This window comes from Camelina sativa, chromosome 6, assembly GCF_000633955.1.
Source record: "Camelina sativa cultivar DH55 chromosome 6, Cs, whole genome shotgun sequence".
NCBI lineage: Eukaryota > Viridiplantae > Streptophyta > Magnoliopsida > Brassicales > Brassicaceae > Camelina > Camelina sativa.
This window is the reverse complement of record NC_025690.1, coordinates 7,012,183-7,027,072: the sequence shown is the minus strand read 5'-3', so window position 1 is coordinate 7,027,072 and position 14,890 is coordinate 7,012,183. Positions and strand designations below refer to the sequence as shown.

Below are 14,890 nucleotides of genomic sequence, written 5' to 3'. Positions count from 1 at the left end.
GTCTTTGTTGTTGTTGTTGGCATTGTTAAGGCTAGGGATTTGATTACTGGTTAATTTCAGTATTAGCAACTATGAAATTTAATTTGTTTGAGTATCGGATACTTGGATTAGAATTATCTCTTATTTTTGGATAATGACAAATTGAAATATATATATTTTTTTCTATGGTTTTCTTGCATGATATTGTCTTTTGTGTGTTTCTTAGTTGATAGATTTCTCTAATCCTTTTTTGTATACTTATTTTTAAAGGATCGTCTCAGGGGTTCTGGTCTGAAACACATACGTCTTATCCAGGAAACATTCGTCTCCGAGGCGCAAAACTTAATGGAGCAAAATACTAATTGTAAGCCTAATGAACTTGGTGGAGCCTCCGATGCAAATAATGCTAATGATTGGAGATCAGAGCCTCAATTACGGAAAGTGTGTCTTTCGAAGATGTACGCCTTCTATCTTGACAGATTTATAAAATTATTAATAGAGTTTTTGTTACATCTTGTTTATTTTGTTTGATCAATCGTTCCTATTTGATTATTGACATTCATTCATGCAAGAGAGTAAGGTTTATCTTAGTCATGCTTTTTGTGGTGATCTTGTTAGCTTTGCACATGATAACGATTATTTCATATACACCAGTTAACAATGTAACAGTTAAAACGTTAGATTGTTGTGCATAAAACTTTATTAAAATTCCTTTATGATGTGACAAAACTTAACTTCAACCTTTTGCTCGTTTCAAATTGTGCCATAATCTTTATACGTCATTATACTGGTGATATATTTTATATGTTTTTAGCTGATAAAAATTGAAGTTTTGACAAGTTGGTAATGTTTATGACTATTAGTCGAATTAGCCATTTAAAAATCATTCAAAATGTTACTGATCTTTGTTCTTACATATGTGTAGAGTTGATATTTTGATGGAATTTTTTCCTATGAGAGGTGACGTTAGCGACGTTGCTTCCAAAATTGAGGAGAATATTTATAACATTGCCGTAGATAAGGTGCTCCAAGATAAATGGTTCCCATCTATTACGTTCAGAAATCTGAATTTGAGATCTTATTCCTTTTTTTTTTTTTTGCTATGTCTCAGAGTGATTATATTCGGAAACTCAAAGAGAAGATGCATGCAATAAAAACGTTATAAAATGTGCAATCAGGTTCTTCTGCCAATGGAGCCAATACTCCAGCTCCAGGTCATAAGAATTTTACTTTGTGTTTTTGTTTTTCTCTATACTTAAGAGATGATTATCTTATTTATACAATTTAGTGCCTTGGAAACAAATAAATTACTTAGTATAGTTTTACTTCTATGCGTTTATCTGAATAGCAGCTCGAGTAGGTATGAATCAAGCGCAATCACTTCCGACCTCCTTGCCGTATACGCAAACTCCAACAAGCCAAAGAGGGTTACCGCAAAACACACCGAGCAATCTCAACGTTCCCGGGTCGTCTCGTTTGCCAACTCAGGCCCCTCTAACCGCTTCGATGGCCCAAAACGTAAACATTCACATAGGTGAAGGAGGTCAGGTAAATGTTGTTCCTGGTTCTCAAAGAGAGATGCAAGGAAGGCAACACCATCTTCCTCACCAACATCAACTGAATCAATACCTTCTGAAAGAAAAAACCTGCCATGGGAATTTGCGACCACCGCATATGCATCAACCGCAGCCTCATCTACAAAGTCTTTTAAAACAACCTATTCAGCAGTCCTTGTTTCAATCTTCTGGTCAACAAACTTCTATCCAACAAGACTCTCAATTACTGCCAGGACATCATTTTCCGACACAGCAAGTCCGTTCTAGTTCTCAACCGCAGATTGTTCTACTGTCCCAGGAACATAGTGAACTGATGAATGTTCCAAACACACATCAGAATCATCCAACATCACAACAAAATATCCAAGAGCAACAAGGAGCTTTTAGGGTATCATCGTCCCAAGAGAACAATGTCGCTAGCTCTCAAAAAAAGCCACCCCATAAAAATAATACCCTCCAAACTATGCCCCCACAACGCCTTAATAATGCTTCAGGCGTGCCCTCACAACGGCATCATCAATCTGGTAACTATAATGCGCCTGGATCAAGTTTGTTGGGTACTCATGGTCAAGAAGTTGGACAATCTCAACCTATGATGTCACAACAATACCAACCGCCATATCCGATGCATCAACAGCCTCAGAAAAGAAGCTCACAACAATATTTGGATTCTTCACAGAATTATACCCAAAGGTTTCAAGCATCAAGTTCCTTACACCAAACCCAAAAAATAGCAAACCAACAGAATCATCCACATCCATCGCAGAGAGCACCTTTGGCAAATCCATCTAGTATGTTTCCTTTATTAACAAATTTGTTGATATTGTTTTCTTTCGTTACTTATATATATCATTCACTATGATTTTAATAGCAAAAGAATTATTTTGTAGCATCTCAAGATTCAGTGAATGCCACTAGTGACTGGCAGGAGGAGACCTATCAGAAGGTATCATTGTTCGTCTTGTTCCTACATTTGTCATACTAAAACTATTACACCAAGCCATTTTATTCCAAACTTTTCATTATTTTGTTGATGAATTTTTTATATATATGTCTTGTAGATGATAGCTATGAAAGAGATGCATCTACCAATTTTGAGTAAAATACTCCATAGACTCAAGGAGAAATTATGGCAGGTACTTAAGTGATAAACTTAATTATTTTGTTTTCGGGACACGTATTCGATCTTATTTTTTTTGTCTTTTCTTAACTCTTGTTTAATTTATTTATTTTTTCAGATTGAAACTCTTCCGCCAGAAAATTTGGTATCCGAGCCAGTTGAAAAGCTAAAGGTGTTCAAATCGTCAGTTGAACAAGCTATGGTTTTCTTAAATGTTCAAAGGAGCAGTATAACAGAGAAGCACAAAGACAAGTTTGATCTGTACAAGGAACACATATTGAAGTTGACCAAGAATCACACCATGCTTCGGAGGCCAATGCAGCAACAACAAGGACATTTTCCACCTTCTCAGATCCATCAAACAACATTGCAACCCCAAAGTCCTCAAGTCCATATGTCACAGTCTCATGAAAAGGATCCAATGAAGTCACAGTTGATGTCAAGTAACCAAAATGGAGCCTCGTCTTCAGTATCTGGCCCTAGGTCGACATCACACACAGATTTATTGCAGACAAGGCCCAAGTTGGAACCAAGAGAAGAGAGAAACATGATGGCCTCCTCAGGAAATGTCATGTTACCTTCTCTTCAACAAAATCCTGCAAGTACTCTGCAGACCGTACACTCGAATATTACTTCGGCCCAGCCTAGTAGTATGTTTCAGCCAAAGCAGCAGAAACAATTCCATCATCGCCAGACACAACAGCCGCTATTTCATAGGCAGCAACAGCAACAACCGCAGCAAGAGAATCAACAACTTCAAACACATAATTCACATCAGATGACGAATGAGATGAATGATGTGAGGATGAGTCATGGGGTCAACATCAAAGCGCAGTTGCTTCATCAACACCTTTCATCGACTCAGCACCAACTTACAAATCCAGTGTCTTATGTTTCACCATCAGCTTCATCCCCTCAAATACAACACCACTCTTCTCCTCAGTTACTGGACCAACAGATTCTTCCCGCAACAGTTAATCAAACCGGAACCTCATTGATTTCTGGTTGCTCGCCTTTTGTTTCCCCATCTGTTGAGTCTCCAGTTTCACATGCTCAATCTCACGATTCTTCTGTCAAACTTGGCACACAAGCAACAACAGAGCGACCTATTGATCGACTAGTAAAAGCGGTGAGTGAAGAAATCATAAACTCTATAGCTTATTCAAGTTTAGTGTCTCCATCTTCGTTAGTTTAATAATCACCAACTGGTTAATATGTGTGTTGCATTTGTAGTTTCAATCAGCCTCACCAAGATCCTTGGAACAATCTGTAAGTGAGATTAGCTCGATCATTGGTATGGTCGACAGGATTGCAGGATCGTACCACCCCAGTGGAAGATCTCAAGCTGGTTTAGGCGAGGATTTAAGTTTTCAAACAAGAAACTTAACGACACACGAAGAAGAAAATCCAAATAAGAGATTGAAGCGCTTAATGAGCACACTACCTCGAGATATGGTATCACAAACTGATAGTTATAATCAGTTTAGTAGCCTTGAATCTGAAATTGATTCCACATCATCATCTTGCTCGAGAGATAACAAGAATGAGGTAAAAATATTTTAACCTAAATATTTCCTCTGTTTTATCGAACTATAGAAACAAATTAAGTCCATATTTATTTTTATTTTTTCTAATATTGCAGCCTGGTTGTGCCCTCTTGCAAGAAATCAGAGAAATAAATGGGAGACTTGTAGAGACAGTGGTAGAAATATGCGATGAAGATACTTGTGGAACAATCGTCACATGTTCTTATGCTCCTGTGGGTCTCAGTTCCACATTCAAAGATCATTACAAGTCAGGAAAAATCGTAAGTCTCTTGAAACTTAATTAGTCTCTTAATTACTAGTTTCCAATCTTTTTTTTTTTCTCTTGTTGCTCAGCTATTTATGTCTTAAAATGTTTCACGTACGCAGTCACAAATTCAACCTCTACGCTTGCTAGTTCCAGCGAACTACCCATACAATTCTCCGATACTTCTCGAGGACATCACCTTTGATACAAGGTAAGAAACAATTGTTGAAATATGTATAAGACATGTATGTTATCTTATAAATTTTTATCCCCTTGTTTCAGTTTACACAAATATGAGGATTTATCCGCAAGAACCAGATCGAGGTTCAANGTAGCCAAGGATACGAGTACTTAACTACTGCGTCAAGCTCTCCTTCCTCCTCACCACTAATAATATATTCAGATGGAAGTGTTTTGGTTAAATTTACTTCCACCATAATCCTTGCCTCATCGNTAGCTCAAAGGTGGAATGATTGTGCGAGAGCGACAATGGTTGAGTATGCTGAGCGGCATGGTGGAGGCACTTTCAGCTCCAAGTACGGTTCTTGGGAAAATGTTCTAAGAGCTTCATGAGGGACAAATGGTTCTTTTTTTGTGTTCTCACTCGCTCGCTCACCGTTCCGGAGAAGGTCTATAGACATACATGAAGCTTAGGTGAAACCTTTTTTTTTTTTGTAAGTGCATTATGTTTCTAAGTGAGTGGCTCTATGTTCAGATGTTCTCTTCTTGTACATATTTTAACAACACATTATTCTAAATTGTTCCATAACTGACACAAATCCTTTTTACATTCACCTAATATCTATTTTTAAATATATATTTTCTATTTTCTAATGCCAACCTTTTTCTTCTTTTTATGTTTTACATATTTGTATTTTCTTATCCAACTTATAAATAATTACTTATATCATTCCGAAGAACTATATTAAATTAAGACATAATCAATGAACATTTAAGTAAGATTGAATGGCTAAAACTTATAAAATTTATTATTATAATTTATATGATCGATGGTTCAGTATCCTTTGGCCTCTATATCGATAGAGGGAGGGTCTAGACCATGTAATAAGGGGGCCAACACTATGTTGGTAAAACTTCTAAAGTTTTCAAGAAGAGATCCTACTATATTTTACTACATATATAATTTTTACATTGATAAGAAACAATATAATTGTTTAACTGTTTTATTTATGTATTTGTATTTTCAAAGTGTCTCACTGTCGTAATAAACAATATATTTGTATACTTTCATTTCGAGTTTTTTTTTTAACGAGTTGAGTTTGGAAAATGCACAAGCACTTTGTATAGATACAAAAAGGCACCGTGCAAAATTGAAGTTAAAAAATACTTTTTTGATTACTATATCTCGGAACTAGTATGACAAACTGAACGCATGTTCNACTGCACTCGCCAAGAACTCCAAACCTTTCTCTGAAAACATTGATGGTGAAACATCCTTTAACGTAACCCACATTTGTATAGACTTCATTGCAGGTTGGCCAAGTCCGCTCACGTTTCATCATCCGCTCGGTAATTGCAGGTCTCTCGGTAGACAAGCCTAGTTCTCCGGTTAAAGATCAAGTTATGGACACTCTTTTGGACACTTGCTTACCAGTCGATATTGTTGATGAGGTATTTTCAGAGCCGGATGCAGTGGCATCTGCGATCCAGAGCACTCTCCAGCAGAACCCCAGTATTGGGGCATCTACTGTGAGTGTTGACCAGGAGGAGAAAACTGGTGAGGATCAGGGCTGGGTTACACCACCACACACCTCTCGTAGCCCGGGGAAACAGCAGAACCAGCTGCAGAATGGGGGGATTTCTATACTCTAGAATGCGTTCTCTGTCCTTAGTGGTCAGGACGATACATGGGAGAACTCTACTAATCACCAAGATCTTACTTCAGCGGTGGTTGGACCGATAGGTGGGATCTCTGGTGTAGTGTAGGCCTCTCAGAAACCGGTAGCAAAGATTGTGACTCAGCAGATCATTCCGCAGAGACAATCTTTGCCACGCGATTCAAAGACAGCTCATAAAGTGCTCTCAAATTCTTCTACTCAATCCTCTAGGATCCCCCCTAGAGATCAGAGTAAGAGAACTACCACTACAAATCATTAATGTCTGGATTCTGTTGGAATGTTCGGGGCTTAAAAATTAATAAAACATTCCATTATCCAGAAATGGATTGAAGATAAGAGGTTTCAGTTTGGTTGTTTGGTGGAGACAAGAGTAAGAGAGAGGAAAGTACCGAGGTTGTGTACTAAGTTGTTTAAAGATTGGTCTGTCTTGACCAACTATGAATATAATCGGAGAGGTCGGATTTGGGTGGTGTGGAGTAATAAAGTGAGGCTTACGCCTTTCTATAAGAGTGGTCAACTGGTCACCTGTTCAGTGAAACTTGAGGAGCTGGAGGATGAGTTTTTCTGCTCTTTTGTCTATGCGTCGAACTCTGCTCAGGAACGTACAAAACTATGGGAAGAGTTGCGAGATCATGCTGATTCACCTATCATCCGTAGTAAGCCATGGCTTATTTGTGGTGGTTTTAATGACATTTTGGACATTGAGGAACATTCTCGAGTAGCTGACAATCCTGTTCTCACTGCGGGAATGCAGGATTTCCAGCGAGTGGTCAACTATTGTTCTCTCTCGGATTTGCATTCTCATGGCCCGCTCTATACTTGGTCTAACAACAGAGAGGCTGATTTAATTTTGAAAAAACTGGATCGAGTGCTTGTGAATGATATTTGGTATGAGTCTTTTCCGCAGTTATATAACGTTTTTGAAGCCGGTGGGTGTTCTGATCATTTGCGGTGTAGGATACATCTGAATACTGCTGCGGGGGTCACCAATACGATTCGCAAGCCTTTTAAGTTTGTTCATGCTGTTGCTGACATGGAGGAATTTAAGCCACTGGTTGAAGGTTTCTGGAAGCAAACTGAGCCTGTTTTTATGTCTACCTCCTCCATGTTTCGTTTTACGAAAAAGTTAAAGGCTCTAAAACCTTTAATTCGAGGATTAGCTAAAGACAGGTTGGGAAATCTGGTCCGCAGAGCAAAAGAAGCATATGCTACGCTTTGTCAAAAGCAAGAGCTTAATAAAACAACCCCTTCGCCCCAAGCTATGCATGAGGAAACAAAGGCTTATATCAAGTGGGAGAAGATAGCGGTATTGGAGGAGAAGTTCTTGAAGCAAAAGTCCAATCTCCACTGGTTGCAGGTAGGAGGTCAAAACAACAAAACTTTTCACCGAGCTGTACTATCTACGATGGCTCAAAACTCCATTCGAGAGATACAACTGCCTGATGGGACGGTAACGTCACACAATGGGGAGATCAAAACAGAGGCAGAGAGATTCTTTCAAGAATTCCGTTGTTCTGTGGCTGACAAGGACAGGCTGGTTCGTCCTGTTTCTGCGGAGGAAATTAAACAAGTTTTGTTCTCCATGCCCAGAGATAAATCCCCGGGCCCGGATGGTTACACTGCTGAGTTCTATCGAGCTGCTTGGGAGTTCATAGGTGCAGAATTTGTTATAGCGGTTCAATCCTTCTTTGTTAAAGGATTTCTACCAAAAGGAGTAAATTCCACAATCTTGGCTCTTATTCCAAAGAAGTTGGAGGCTGTGGGGATGAAAGACTACAGACCGATTTCATGTTGTAATGTGATAAACAAAGTGATTTCCAAAATCATTGCTAACAGGCTCAAGCTGGTGCTTCCACAGTTTATTGCGGGTAATCAGTCCGCTTTTGTGCAAGATAGGCTACTAATCGAAAATTTGCTCTTGGCAACAGAGTTGGTAAAAGGATACCATAAAGACTCTGTTTCAAGTCGGTGTGCTATCAAAATCGATATATCAAAAGCTTTTGACTCTGTTCAATGGTCTTTTGTTGAAAAGGTCTTGTTAGCGCTGGGGTTTCCTGCGGAATTTATTCACTGGATCATGCTTTGTATCACTACAGCTTCGTTTTTGGTTCAGGTTAATGGGGAATTGGTTGGTTTCTTTGGCAGTTCTCGTGGCCTGAGGCAAGGTTGCTCTCTCTCGCCCTATCTGTTTGTTATAACCATGGACGTGTTATCTAAGATGCTTGACAGAGCTGCTGGAGCACGTAAATTTGCTTATCACCCACAGTGTAAGTCCATTGGCTTAACTCATCTTAGTTTTGCTGATGATTTGATGGTTCTCTCTGATGGGAAGATACGGTTTATTGAGGGCATACTTGAGGTTTTTGATCATTTTGCCAAACGCTCAGGCCTCCGGATTAGTATGGAGAAATCTATTGTCTATCTAGCGGGTGTTACGACTTCCTCTCGCCAGGAGATTGAGGCTCGTTTTCAGTTTGGAGTTGGTCAGCTTCCTATTCGCTATCTTGGTCTCCCGCTGGTTACTAAGAGACTTTCTTCGACTGACTACAATCTGTTACTAGAACATCTTAAGAAGAAAATCGGTTCATGGACAGCTCGGTTCCTCTCCTATGTTGGTCGTCTAAACTTGATAAGTTCTGTTTTAAGGAGCATTTGCAACTTTTGGCTTGTCGCCTTCAGACTTCCTTGAGAGTGTATTCGAGAGATTGATAAGATTTGTTCTGCTTTTCTCTGGTTTGGTCCTGCTTTAGCTTCGCATAAAGCAAAAATTTCTTGGGGGAGGTCTGCAAGCCGAAGATAGAAGGAGGTTTAGGTCTCAGATCGCTAAAAGAAGCAAATGATGTTTGTTGCCTGAAGTTGATTTGGCGGCTCCTGTCTCAGAGGCAATCTTTGTGGGTTAAGTGGTGTCGGGTCTTTCTGTTGCGTAAGGAAACGTTTTGGTCAATTAAAGAGACATCTCATCTGGGATCCTGGATGTGGAGGAAACTACTAAAATATCGAGATATTGCCAAAGATTTTTATAGAGTTGATGTGCATGATGGAACTCAAACCTCTATCTGGTTTGACAACTGGTCTTCCTTGGGGCCTCTGATTGAGGTCACGGGGGAACGAGGATATATTGACCTGGGGTTAAGTAAGTATATGTCAGTTGCAGAGGCATGGGAACGTAGGCCTCGACGGCATCGGTCTGCAGATTTGAACTCCATTAAAGAAATTTTGGCTTCTAAGCTGCGATCACATACGAATGCAGAGGATACGACATTATGGAAAGGGAAAACTGACGTATATCGTTCACACTTCTCTACCAAGGATACTTGGAACCATGTTCGATCCATATCACCTTCGGTTTCTTGGCACAAAGGGGTTTGGTTTGCCCACGCAACGCCAAAGTACTCTTTTTGTGTCTGGCTGGCGACAAGGAACATGCTTTCAACGGGGGACAGAATGCTTCTTTGGAACAGGGGTCTGGCCACGACATGTGTTTTCTGCAATCATACTCTTGAAACTCGGGACCACCTTCGTTTCACCTGCAGTTTTACATCTGGTATATGGGCTAATGTTGCCAAGAAGATTTTTGCGGCGAGGTTCTCTTTGGACTGGCAAACGTTGATCACAGCAATATCGAGCTCTTGGAAAGATCGAGTGGAGAGCTTTGTTGTCCGCTATGTCTTCCAAGCCACGGTACATGCTCTATGGCGTGAGCGAAACAGAAGACGCCATGGAGAACCTATCACCACTGCGGAGCAATTGATCAAATCTATTGATGGACAAGTGAGGGACCGGATTCTCTCAATAACCAAGAGTGGTGATCAACGCTACGATGCTGCTCTGCAGTTTTGGCTAACATCTCGATATTAATTCCATACAATCTAAGCATGTAGTCCACAATTTATTTGGTTTTCTCTGTTTAACCCACATGTTACACTAATTGTACAAACGTTATTTTTTCTTTGAATCAAATTTAACATTTTATTCAAAAAAATATATATATATATATATAAACAAGGATCCGAAAATTATCACGATACATATCAAACCATTTCCAAGAACAGTTCAATTTTGTTTAATTGTTAACAATAAGAAATAACACGAAGGTAATTGAACTTTAATTGTCCTCATCAGAGAAGAAACGGTTGAGAGAAGGCATAACTTGAGGTGGGCGGGTCCTCAGATACTTGCGAAGATTGTGTTGTGCATATTTTTCTCCTTCGTCTTCATTTTCTAGAATTCCCATTTTTCTATGAGCTTTATTTATTCTGTCATTTTTTATCAAAAAAAAACATTAGTACGTTAAAATATTGATTAAAAGTCTGTTAAAATAGTTATATAAGGCTATTAAAGTCTGTTAAAATAGTCTTAAATAACATAAAAATATTGATTAAAAGTCTGTTAAATTAGTTATATAAGGCTACTGTCGTGCACTAATAATAAGTACGTAGCTCAGTTGATTAACAAAAATAGTTTATTGTGAGACCAAAAGAAAAATGTTTATCCATTTTAGACCGTTGAATCAACTCTTTTGAATGACTATGTTAATTACGAATCTTTATAACATGCGTTAGGTTTTACCCTTTTTAAAAATATCAAGCAAAAGATATATTCATTTACATTAAAAAATAATAATATTCATTTAACAAAAATAATAATGGTATAATTGGAATCGATTTGATGACGACTAACCTGCAGTCAGGGTTAAACAATGCGTTTCTTGTGAGTTGAAACACAACCATAGATGTCACAAATCCCATCGCTCCAAGAAGAGGGTAAACCTATTTTGGTTTTTTTTTTTGGATTTCAGTTAAGATAAAAATTAATATAACCTTTAGTGTCAAACCAGAAATAAATATTTTATTTTTATTATTTTAAACAAGAATATTTATAAAATATCATGTCCCAAAAGGTTGTAAAAATTGGATTTTTATCTTTTTTTCCAGAAGTATATCAGGGGATGCTGTTTTTTTTTTTAATTCAGTTTTTGGATTTGGTTTTTAGTTTTTAAATCCTAATTGGTATAGAAATAATTTTTTGATATATATCTTTCAAAATTTATACAACATTGAAGACCTAAATAACAGACAAAAATATTAAAACCTTTTAGTTNAAAAAAAAAAAAAAAAAAAAAAAAAAACAATGGACAGAACAATCGGACTTAGTAGGCTAGTACTACTAAGAGGGACCTAACTATTTATGTCTACTTGTTGACACGAATCATATATTTTCCTTACCTCAGGTCTCACCCAACGTCCCATTTCAGCTGATCCTTTCTTCTCTGTTGATAATAATCAATATGAACTTGTTTTACTGTCAACTTTGTGGAATTTTTTTCTTAATATATAGTTTGGTTATGTGTAGATGGTGGTATATATAGTGTAGAAGAGATTTGACATGCTATTAGAGAAGTCCATGCCCTCATAATTGAAATGTCAAAACCCACGGACTTGTTCCTGTGGGCTGATCATATTGCTAATTAGGCTTATTGGTTTAATTTCTAATATCAATTCTTGGTATGAAGTAATTTTTATTTGAATTTAGTATGAAGTACTATATAGTATTTGCTATTTTATAAGTGAAGCATATTTAATAAAAACACGTTGCACAATATTCTCTTCTTGTGCTTAGCTTGTTTAAATTAGAAGTAATAAATCTACCCAAAAAAAAAACAGATATATAAAACGTAAATTATATAGAAGACAACATATTTAGGTTTGAAGGAATGTTTTTAAAACCGGACCGGTAACTGAACCGGAAATTTTCTGGGTCATGAGTCAATATGGTTCGACCGGAGTTAACCGGGTTCAATTGATTTTGATAATATTTTTATAAATAATAGGTAAGAATATGTTTTCTATTTTTTTTCAATGATTACAACTATGATATAATTGGTTACACTAAATAAAATATTTCAATAATCGTAATATTCTTTTTTAAAGTAATAAACTCAAAGTGTAACAAACTAACCATTACCAATAAAATATTTTTTTCCATTACGTACACTAGGAAAAAAATGAACACCAAATTGATTACCAAAAGATGGACTGATCAAACATCTTTTATTATAAAAACAATTGGTTTCAATAAAGTTACCTTGATTTTAAAGATTTGTGGTGTGAGTTGCAGAGAATTCAAACTAGAAGAAAAAAAAACTAGTATGAAAAGCAATGTTTTTAAAACTGGATCGGTAACTGAACCGGAAATCTTCTGGGTCATGAGTCAATATGGTTCGACCGGGTTCAATTGATTTTGATGATATTTTTATAAATAATATGTAAGAATATGTTTTCTATTTTTTTTAATGATTACAACTATGATATAATTGGTTACACCAAATAAAATATTTCAATAATCATAATGTTCTTTTTTAAAGTAATAAACTCAAAGTGTAACAAACTAACCATTACCAATAAAATATTTTTTTCTATTACGTACACTAAGAAAAAAATAAACACCAAATTGATTACCAAAACATGCACTGATCAAACATCTTTTATTATAAAAATAATTGGTTTCAATAAAGTTACCTTGATTTTAAAGATTTGTGGTGTGAGTTGTAGAGAATTCAAACTAGAAGGAAAAAAAAACTAGTATGAAAAGTAAAAAGTTCAATTACGGAAATTTTTATTTTAAGAAACCCTACTACTGGTAAGAATAAAACTAGAAAGGTAATTAATTGCACTCGTTTTTACAAAAAAAAAGTTAAAACTCGGTTTTATCCGGTTCAATGGTTCACCGGTTTTTGGGTTTTTGACAGGTTGATATAGTTTTTTTACCGGTTCAATTTTCTTTGGGTTTTGATATTAACCCAACCCGGGTATGCTGCCGGTTCGCGGGTTAACGTGGTTCGACTGCCGGTCCGGTCCGATTTTGAAAACACTCGTTTGAAGATAATTAGAAAAACTAGTGAGATAATCTAAGCTTACTGAAAATATAATTGAACCTTATACTGTATGTTTTACGGCAACTATACATGTTGGTTTGCTTTCAAAATTGTGATATTTTACCACTATCGCAAATCTGTGGGTGGTTAAGCCTTGTCAAAATTTCTTAGCTCTTCCTTTTCTCTTGTTTGACCGTTCATTTTATTCTAAATTTGACTAGGTCAATAATCTTTCCAAAGTGTTGAGATGATATCAGCATAGACTAAAAAATAATAATTGGGGTTTCTCGGGTTAAGGACGTAAATTCGCTTTAATAGAACCAATATGATACTAGTTCGGAGCTGTTTTTCATATACATATACTTCCTCGGTTTCAAAACCTATTTTTAACTAAAAACACGTACATTAACAAAGATTTATTTTTAAAAAGTTTAACCAATCGAAAACAATAATACATAATATAAAATATTAAATTAATTTAAAAATTACATCAAAACTTGAAATATTCTATATTATGAACAAAAAATATTTTCTAAAACATCTGATATTATGAAATGGAGAGAGTATAAAATAAAAAAAAAATTAAGTATGCATCTCTAATATTTGCCTGTTAGAGTTTAAATGGTAACAACAATGGAAACAAATAAATTTATCTATTGATTAAACTATTTTTTATTTACTATTCATCAGATATAATTTGTGTTGTAGTGGTATAGTTCAAAAAAAATAAAACGGCAGCAGACCAATTCTATACTAAAATGCTTTTACATATAAATAAAATTGGTATGTGGAATCATCAGTCTTATTTTAAGACGGGCAAAATCGTTGACCTCAGTGACAAAAGTAGTGAAGGATCACGGGTGTTATATGACATCCACGAAATTATAAATTTTACCTCAGCTTTTATTAAAATAATTAATTGACATATGTCTAAGCAACCTGTTAACATCCCTATGAAAATTCTGTTGACACCCTTCAAATAAATATAGCCCGCCACACCTCTTTGGTTCTTTCAAATTTCTTTTTCTATTAAGTTTTTTTTATAAGATATAAATATATGATCAGTGGGTTTTTTTTGACAAACTGTTAGGCTTAACCTTGCAATCAACAGGTTCCTGAGATGCAAAACAAACAAGTAAACAACCAAAACAAGTCAATATTCAGAATGAGAAGTGGAATAGAACTTAATCTTGTAAAACTTGAAATCTTAAATGTAGCAAAATGAATCCCAAATGGCAACAGCGCCAAATTGATACTAGAATTTTTGTGTGTCTATCCTAGCAGGTTCAATTAACCTTATGCAGTTGTAGTACTTAAGGTGTCAATCCAGTTGGGAAACTTTACTATCACTCAAGATGCAATCAAGGAATCACAAGTTAAGCCAATATAAAAGAGTGTTTGTCTAACAATCCAAGAATGATGACAATACAAAACGGAAATGTGTTCTAGAATTAGAAATGCGAATGTATGACAGGAAGCGAAAATGAATGAAAACAGAAAACGAGTCTAAGCATGAACTAAAAGGCAAGACACAAAACAGTCTCATGAATGTAATAAATATTAGGAAGAAAGAGGTCCTAAGGATGAGAGTAATTGATGTCGGTGTAGTCTCCTAGTCTACAAAGTGTTTAACATGCCACAAGCAATCTATCCCTAGACAACGAACAACATCTCAACTTAGCTAATCCAATCTCTTGGTAAAAGCTACTCA

General features: G+C 36.3%; 2 protein-coding genes across 2 annotated transcripts; one reads left to right on the top strand and one right to left on the bottom strand.

Moving 5' to 3' along the window:
- Positions 325 to 5,090, top strand: LOC104698770 (probable mediator of RNA polymerase II transcription subunit 15c). The gene is given in 14 exon segments (XM_019246291.1): positions 325 to 437; positions 905 to 1,001; positions 1,091 to 1,137; positions 1,268 to 1,293; positions 1,331 to 1,440; positions 1,443 to 1,497; positions 2,426 to 2,481; positions 2,597 to 2,671; positions 2,774 to 3,784; positions 3,889 to 4,203; positions 4,298 to 4,462; positions 4,569 to 4,657; positions 4,729 to 4,793; positions 4,904 to 5,090. Coding segments are annotated over 14 exon segments (2,340 nt in total). The 3' UTR covers positions 5,020 to 5,090.
- LOC104790592 lies at positions 10,273 to 11,623 on the bottom strand. The gene is made up of 3 exons (XM_010516368.1): positions 11,531 to 11,623; positions 10,986 to 11,074; positions 10,273 to 10,561 (listed from the first exon to the last, which is right to left on the bottom strand). The coding sequence occupies exons 1-3, from the start codon at positions 11,552 to 11,554 to the stop codon at positions 10,411 to 10,413; spliced, it is 264 nt and encodes an 87-aa protein (XP_010514670.1). The 5' UTR covers positions 11,555 to 11,623; the 3' UTR covers positions 10,273 to 10,410.